The sequence below is a fragment of the Rosa rugosa genome, chromosome 5 (genome assembly GCF_958449725.1).
Source record: "Rosa rugosa chromosome 5, drRosRugo1.1, whole genome shotgun sequence".
NCBI lineage: Eukaryota > Viridiplantae > Streptophyta > Magnoliopsida > Rosales > Rosaceae > Rosa > Rosa rugosa.
In genome coordinates, this window is record NC_084824.1 from 52,027,912 (window position 1) to 52,037,155 (window position 9,244).

The window sequence follows — 9,244 nt, forward strand, 5'->3', positions numbered from 1 at the left end:
CTTCCAACTTTGGTTTTCTCGACGATCATCCATCAACAACAATTGTTTGGTGCTATCACTGCAGATGCCCCATGCCAGAGCAATCTCGTCTCGCCGAGCACAGTTAGCACAGAAGCGACCCTCAGTTATTAAAGATAATACTTGCAACTTCAACTTAGATAACTCAGAGCAGCTACTTGCTTCTATTGTTGCATCTGCTACTTGCATTATTGTTTTCTCAACTAATTAGCTAGATATTTATTTTGATGTAAAGTACAAATTTAATCTAGTAAATTAGGCTTTCATTTCACACCACAAGATGGTTAGGTAGGTTAAGTTTGCCTTGACTGTATAAGGCTTAAGTTTTTTGCAAGTTCTCAAGAATTCTATATGAGTTTTACAAGCACACAAGTTGGCAGTAAACTCTGCTACTGTTCTTATTACTTCATTTGCTCCTGCAAATTCAATCTAAAACATTCAAGTTGTGTTTATGATTATGGTGTGTTACAAATATAAATTAGAAACTCAAATTGTAACATTGATCGCATGATTGTTGAAATTGGTTTACGGCCCAAACGAGGGAGACTGAAAACAGAGATGATGAATTTGGTGATGAAGAGAATGAGAGATGTGATCTTTGCGTTGGCATCTTTTCTAGCGCTGAGGCTGAGGGATTCGATTGCAATCCAGGCTGAAGAAATTGAGACTGCTGTGTGAAGGAGACAAGCCAACTTAACATTGCATGTCCTCCACCTTTTGATGGCTGCACTTTTGCCTAAGAATGGGGGTGACTGGTGGTTCTGAATCGGGCTTGGTGTTGTGGGAGGAGTCCAATGCAAGGTAGATATGCATGGGGAGGTGTGAGGCGCATGGCCTTACAAGTGAAGCGATAGATGGTGGTGCAAGAAAGGCAACGGAAAACGACGCAGGCGGTGGAGAGCACACTTCTGTAGGGGCGACGACTAGGGAATATAATCTCCAAGGTGCAGCGATGATAGTTCAAACGCACCATTTTGCAAGGGTGGCGGTGTTATGGTTTTTGTCTACTAAAACTGGCAACGAAGGAGAATGGATGCCCATACCAGATTGGCAGATTGGAAAACTTGTTTGTGGCATGGATTTCGGCCCAAAGGTGGATCAGGTAAATGGGCTCGGGTTAGCTAAGTTTTCTAATTTGGGATCCCAGGCATTAGATCGAAGTGAATATGCCGGTGGTTATCATAAGTGGTTCCAAATTTAAGTTTTTTGTACTCCGCCTATTTTATCATTGTAAGATTGGGTTATTTCAAATAAGTGAGCATCGAATGTTTAGTCAGTGGTTCTGCCCGAATGTTTAGTGTATTTGTTCGTCTCAGGCCTTCAAAATGTGAAGACTGGCCTGATCGGACCTATATTTGGATCAAAATTCATCTTTGACAACTTTTCTGAAGTTTTTTTTTTTTAATGATACTTTTGCAAAAGTTATTGGAACTTACTTGAGAGAGTGGATTTTATTCTAATGTGTTGATTAGCTTGATGTTGTTGCACTTGTGGAATATGAGCTCTCAGCGTACGTAATAGCCTGGATACAATTAAAATTGAATTGACAGGCTTGATGATAATATGATAGGCTCGTACACGGAGCTACACTCAACTAGTGAAAGTTGTGACAAGGTGTTTGTTTGGTGTAAATTGTTGATAAGAAGTTGTAGAGACATCTATTCACATTATTGATTCAGGGAAATAATCAAGATTGGGGCTGATAACATGATTGCCATAGATGCTTGAGCACAGTGAAAGATGAAGGTAAACAAAGATGAAGAAGAAGCAGAGCTAGAGATAATTTCAGAAAAGTAGCAGAAGGTTTTTACAATCAATACAACCTCATAGAAATTCTTGCAAGCCAACAGTATTTATAGTTCCCACTAGAATACTCTAACAACCATTAACTTATTACAACCTGTAAATCCAGCTAGATATTCAACAAAATATGCCACATCATCACCTTTCTGATAGCATCATCAGCAACTAGCCTTGACCATGAGTCAACGTAGTGACTTGTCAACACCTCCCCTCAATCTCAGTTGGGGTTAACCAAACTGAGATTGGAGCTATGCGTACTCAATATCGAGCTGGTGTAAATCTTTAGTATGAATATCCACAGTATGCTCAGAAGTAGGAACATATTGAAGTAACAGATCATACCTTTACACTCTTTCTCTAACAACAAAATGCTTTGCATACCAGCTCTAGATGTATCCATACCAGTTCTATGAATTAAAACACAAAAATCTTGAAATGGTTGAAATGTCAGCTTCTTGACAGTTTCATTTTCGGCTCTAGTAAGCATGGTAGCTTCTCCTGGTGAATCAGACTTTTGCTTCTGGGAGCCACCTTTACCAATTGTGTTTGGAGAAGTTCAACCCTTAAAAGCACCTCCAGTTTACTGCCTCTGTCATTTTCAATTTCAGAGAATCCATTTCTTGTTGCAGAGCTTTCTAGTTTAATTTCCATTTTGGATGTTGGAAATCTTTGAGCATCAATTGGTGCAACAGAATCAAGATGAGATGAGCTCGAGTGTAATAATGTGACCTCAAAATTATTGATGCTATTATGAGCAACCATAGCTATTGGACCATTCTTATAGTTCTAATACCATGATAAAGTAATCTGGGGTTCACATCCAAAACCAATTGGCAATGGATGGAGTGGCCCAAACTCTTATAAACTCATAAGCAAAGTTATATTTTTCCAATGTGGGAGTTATATTTTATCACATTCTCAACACGCCCCCGCACGTGTGGCGATTTCTCAAGCCATACACGTGGACAAGTTATATTGGGTGATGGTGAGCACATGTGGCCATTGCTGAAACCAAACATGTGGGTAACCCGCTCTAATACCATGATAACATGATTGTCATAAATGCTTAAGCACAGTGAAAGATGAAGGTAAATGAAGACGAAGAAGAAGCAGAGCTAGAGAGAAATTCAGAAAAGTAGCCGAAGGTTTTTACAATCAATACAACCTCGATCATAGAAATTCTTACAAGCCAACAGTATTTATAGTTCCCACTAGAATACTCTAACAACCATTTTACCAAATTTATTACAACCTGTAAATCCAACTAGATATTCAACAAACCATGCCACATCATCACCTTTCTGATAGCATCATCAGCATCCAGCCTTGACCTTGAGTCAACGTAGTGACTCGTCAACAGGGGCGACAACTTAGCATGAATGATGGTTAAATGTTGATTTTGTGTGTGGCAGTATCATAGTGTGATTTATTCATATAACTTTTTCAAGTTGATAATTGTTTATAAAAATTAATGATATAGTATTAATAGGTCATTTCGCAGTTCTGCTCACCTAACGACTTGACCAATAAGCCTGGTTTGCATGGTTTGACATTGTAACGTACACTATCCTATTCTTTACACCCAAAAAAAAAAGAAGAGGAAAAGTAAAAAAAAATTGGTTATCAATAACAAAATGCACTACTGCTTTATATGAACTTCTTTGATAATGACTAACACCTGCTCACTGGTTATAAAACAAGATGACACACCCTACAAGGTTTGAGTTAAATGAATACTTCTAGCTAGGGAGATAATTTGTTTAAGAGTGACTGAGTGAGCAGAGAATATACAATGTAAATGAAACTAGAGGCCGAAAGACCATTTTGGGTCAATTGTTTAAGCACCATTTGAGATTAGCTATCCATAAACGAGTACCAATGTGGTTTTGGAAGACAAGGAATGACCTTATCTTCAGAGGAATAACTCAGAATCTTTCATATGTTGTTGCAGCCTCAGCTGCAATCCTAAAAAGTTTCACTGCTGTTGATGTGAAATTAGGTGGAGCTCAAAAATCTTCAAGTCTATCCAAAATCTGATGGGAACCTCCCAAAGAAGATCATGTGAAGATAAACTTTGATGGTTTTGTTCATAGAGATTCAACTGCGCTTCTCCATGTATATGTACCGCTGAGACCCACTTGGAAATTCTTGACATGACTTTCATGTTATTGTCACCACCAGGCAGCCCAATTTTCTCTCTCTTTATCATCTTTACGACTCTTTGCAAATGCTCTCCTACAAATCTTTGTATGTCATTGAATGGAAGGTGAGCTGATTAATAAGATATAAGAGTACTAAGAGCCAATTCTCTATAATATCTTTGTGCATGATTGCAAGGATATGAGTTTAGTTGCTAGTCTATTTAAAAAAATATATAAAATACTTGTTGCTAGTCTAAGTGCTCTTCAAAGTCTATAACTTGGAAGTTGATTAGAAAGTAGATTGTTTTATGTGCAGGATAATATTAGAGATGCTGATGTTACTGGGAATAAGATAAAGGCTACAAAAATAGCAAGGTAATTTCTACACACCGGTGCTAATAGACAAAGGAGCTAAAAGTTGTTGATTAATAATCATATTGTTGTACGTGTATTAGCTTGAGATTTGAAGAACCTATTGTCTTATAACATCATTATCGATACATATCGGTATTGATTTGAATTTGCTAAATATACAATTACCTTCTTTGATATTTTCTGGTTCTTGCATATTCTCAATTGCCATTACCATGGTGGGAGATCTAACACTTTCAGTGCCTGAAAGTTTTGATGTAGCTGATATAGTAAGTAGAAAAGTAAATGTTACAATTGAGAGTTAAGTTCATACTTACATACATTGTGTTTCATGTCTAACTTTTGCATCATCTACTTTATACAGTGCAAGTGTGTTTGGTATCTCAATGGAGTCAATGCGTCTTCTATTTCACACGGACTAGCTGAAGTTTCAGAGGGAGAAGGTCGAGAAGGATAGATTTAAGGTTCGGGCCAAGTGGGCAAAGTATGTTTGTCCAGCTTCAAGATAACTAGTGTGTAGATATCTGCTTTTGGACATGCATCATCCATAACAGAAATTAGTATAATTGCTCCAGATAATAGTTTTTTGCCTTAGGCTTAGTATAGTTATGGATGTATGTACTTTGGCTGCAATGACAGATTGAATATTGGTATTTTTGTGCTTGGATTCCAGATTTGATGAATATATGGTATTTTGTAGTTTTCAAATTACATGTTTGTCATACAACAAGAATACAAATATGTGTCATCTGAAATACAAGGCAACCACCAAAATCAATGCCAAATATGTTGTTAATTGGACCAACTTAACAACCACAGAAATCAGGAAAAATATGTTGTTGGGAATCAATTCAGACAACAGACATGCTAGTTAACTGTCATTATTAATGGCATTTAGAAGACACTACATATGAGTCTTCATATTTCTTACTTAAGGGCATTCACACCACACAATTAACCAGAAATCTATCTTGCAAATATGCTTCACACAATAAAATTTACATAAGATTCTGGTTGTTTTGTTTCTCATACAACACAAAACTGTTGTGTTACTGTTTTTAAAGATATAGATCACATTGGTTTCTAAATGCAAAACTCATCAGACAACACACGACTTTTATTTGTTTCTGTCGTCTGATACCCCCAAGACACGACACTGTACTAGACGACATATTTGAGTTCCTTTATACGATATAACAGTTTTGTCGTCTGATAGACTTTTTGGCATAGTGACAAAATGATTCAAATCCTCACTCTTTATGATTAAGTATTTAATTTTGAAACATCCAATCCTTTACCGATCACCTAAAAGACCTGAATTAACTACCCATGAGCAAACCCAAAAAGAATTTCAATCACAAAAATTGAGACAAAAAGAACAACAACAAAAAATCAGATTCCCACAAATTGGAGATCAAATAACGATCAAATTAAACTGAAAACAAAGTCAAAAAACACAAAACCACATTGATCTTGGTTGTTAAGCTTGATTAAGTGGCATACATGTTTTCTTGAAAACAATATGGAAGAGTTGTTGTCGGTGTAGATAGAGAAGCTTCCAACGGAGAGCGAAAGAAACAGAAAATATTTGACGCTTACACTAATACACACCTTAGCGTGAATGGCAAACATGTAAATTATTACAAAAGAATGACAAAACCGTAATTTGAATAATCAGTTCGGTTCGAGCTGTACTGTTACTAAGCCGTGGTAGGCCTTCAGAGGCCCTTTTTTTTTTTTTTTTTTCCTCTGTTAGTAATATTGTAAACTTTCTGCTCGCGCTGTTGACGTTGTCATTGCTATATTGAAATTGACAGATGGACCCAAAGAAAAGCTTTAAAGGTCAATCCATTTTCATATCTTCGATCGGGACGACTGATAGCCAAAGGAGAAAAAGCAATAGAATTCCTATTTAGGCATTTAATAAAGTTTTTTGTTTTTTGTCAAAGAGAGAAAAAGCAATAGAATTCCTATTTAGGCATTATCATAAGCAAACAAGAGAAAATTATAATTCTTATTAAGATGCAAGTAGAGCTACAATGACATATATATACATCGAAACATTACCGTCAACCGTAATTAAAATGACATATATATAAGGGGTACACTCAAATATCTCAAAAACAAAAACAGCCACACAGAGAGAAAGTGAGAAACCCATGCAATGTGAATAACTAGCTAGCTAGTAAACTTCACTTATGCCAGTTAATCCGAATGAGGTTTGTCTGACTCCACGCGGTGAGAGTCAAAGCGATAATAGCTACCACGAAAGCCAAAACCTTCCAGGGGTTAGAAAACTTTTCAAACTTGAGTAAAGCCAACCATGTATACCATCTCATATTGTAACGAGCATTCACTTTTTTGCACAGCTCAACATAGTAGAACTTGTTGTGCGGGATGTCCTTGTAAAGGTTGCTGAAAAACTTACAGCCATCCTCATCACTCATCAAGTTACCTATTACTTTTTTCTTGCAGAGTAATTCCATATCTTCCTTTGAAGAGATGAGGTTATCCATAAAGATAGCATAAGATGTTATCTCGTTTGAATAGCCATGGTAGCATTGCTCAATTGCAATGAGGTTCCTGAATAATGTTTCCGATGACATTCCAACGTTTAGCGGTGGAATCTCAAGAATCCCATTCCTGTACCACCTACCCTCTTTGAATTGGATGTCCATTATGCTCTTCTTTTCGACGCTTTTGAATTTAATGTCTGCCTTTGAGAGTTCGCTTGCGGTACGAATTTGGTGTAGATCTGGGTCAAGGATAGCTTCATGAACGACTTCATTGTTTCCCTTGTGTTTGTTCCCAGAGTCAACTTCATGCTCTTCAGGGTTGGACATGGATTCTTTTCCAGCTGCTTTATGCGGTCTCTCTTCTATGGTCCTTAATGGAATTACTATGGAACTTCTTATCAGATCAAGTATGTGCAGATAATCAGCAGCAAAATGACAATTGTTTCGGCGGAGATGCTTATTATAAGATGAGCAACTTTGCTTCAGTGATGGTAGTATGCTGAGCGCTTTCATGATGAGAATAGAGAGGGAAGCTTCATCACGGTATATATCATGGGTAAGGTCATACAAAATGTGGATAACAAACCAAGGTAGTTGATTTTCTAGGAGCAAAATGTCATGGCATAGGAAATGAAACATACAGTCCATGTTGAACACCGGGTCATATAAGGCCCTGAGTTTTGGATCGTCACACTTCCGAAACAGTTGAATTAGGAAGCAACCGTCAACTATCATCATCTTGATGAACTCTTCAGAGGAAAAATGAAGTGGCTCTGCATAAAAATTGCGCGCGCGTTGCTCAAAATCGCCTTCATTCTTTTGATCTGAGAGCTCAGTAACTTTGGCTGTCAACTCTTCCATAGTTATATTCTGCATACCAGCGAGAATTTCATTCAAATAGCGAGTTTTCACTCGTTCCATAAGTTGGAAATATTTTTCGCCATTGCCTTTCTTGCCTCCTTGACCTTCCTTCTTCCCTCGCTTTTCTAGATAATGATGAAAAGGTCCGATTGAAACAACATCAGGTGTATATGCTTTTGGATTTTGTCTCCAGAGCACGTTAGGAACTCTGAAGATGCAATTCGTGCTTTTCTCGCTGTCATCGAGAATATCGATAACTGTATGATCTCTACCACTTCTATGATTTGCGGACATGAGTGCTATATATGATCAATCCCCAACTAATCAGTTCGATCTCCTGAAAAGGCTGAAACAAGTTGTAATTAATGGAGCATATAATCTAATTACCTAGAAATGAAAACGAAATGAATAAAATACAAACTGCATGTAAAGAGTATATATACACCCCATACTTAGCTAGCTAGCAATGAAAAAGGAAAACATTACTATAAATTGTACCTAGCTGAGGGAGGGTTGTGAGAGAAATTTGCAGTAGATCAATGGAGAGAAGGGGAATCTATAGAAATTGATTGAGTTTGGTTTGGGTTAGTGTGGATTTTGCGGCAAACCAGTTCCTTTTATTTATAACAGGATGGATGGATGGATCTAGAAATTCTAGACTGATGAGGGAAAGTTGTTGCAAGTATTTGTCGTTTACGCAGGCACTGAATAATTCAATTAAAGTTGATCAATACTTGCAACTGCGAAGACCTCGAAAATCGTGACTCAAAGTCCGCTTCTTAGGTAACCCTTTAATAGTCGAATTAATTACTCTTCCATGACTGGTACCTACACCAAATAGTACAGCACATGTTTGACAGTAATCCAGTAATGTGATCGCCGTCGTCAAAGTTACAGCCCCTATTATCTAAAGAGGAATCCTTCAAGTAGTATCGGTCATTTGCCCGACTTTCCACATATTCTCAAGTGGTCATGCTAGAAAGGGAAATTTTTAAGAACAGTACACGAATTTTGGGCCACTGAGAATTAAGATTAATATACTTTTCGAAACCTAATAACGTTGCCTGAGGTTCAAAATCCGACACACTTTTTGTACATATCGTCAATAACACCGTTAACCATTGTGCCATTATTCATTTTTCAAAGAGTAATTTAGTCTTTTCGCTCACTCTCTCACCCACAACCCCTTTCCCTCCCTCCGATGACCCACAACCAGTTTCTCTCTCTCCCTCCCTCCTCCGACGACCCACAACCCTCTCCCTCTCCTCCGACGACCCACAACCAAATTTCTCTCTCTCTCCCTCCCTCCTCCGATCTGATATCTGTTCGGATTCTGGTTGAATTTTTGGAGCTGGCGAAGATGGTTCAAAATTTCATCGAAGAAACCAACGAGAATCGTTGCAATTGCTTTCCCAGAAACAACACTGACAGCTCCGACGACGAGCTCGACATCTTTCCCAATTCTCTTCTCAATTTTACACAAAATTTCCCATCTCTCGTCTTCTATTTCATTTCTAGGATCTCTTCCTTCTC

The 9,244-nt window shown here is 37.7% G+C and overlaps 1 protein-coding gene across 2 annotated transcripts; it reads right to left on the reverse strand.

Annotated features, from left to right (window-relative positions):
- Positions 1–6,321: 6,321 nt before the first annotated feature.
- Positions 6,322–8,368, reverse strand: LOC133709394 (UPF0481 protein At3g47200-like). Of its 2 annotated transcripts, none has more exons than XM_062135122.1 (2): positions 8,210–8,368; positions 6,322–8,057 (listed from the first exon to the last, which is right to left on the reverse strand). In XM_062135122.1, the coding sequence occupies exon 2, from the start codon at positions 8,003–8,005 to the stop codon at positions 6,527–6,529; it is 1,479 nt and encodes a 492-aa protein (XP_061991106.1). In that variant the 5' UTR covers positions 8,006–8,057; positions 8,210–8,368; the 3' UTR covers positions 6,322–6,526. The 2 variants fall into 2 exon arrangements, with proteins under 2 accessions (XP_061991106.1, XP_061991107.1); XM_062135123.1 differs by having other exon boundaries at positions 6,322–8,048; positions 8,210–8,357.
- Positions 8,369–9,244: the final 876 nt, after the last annotated feature.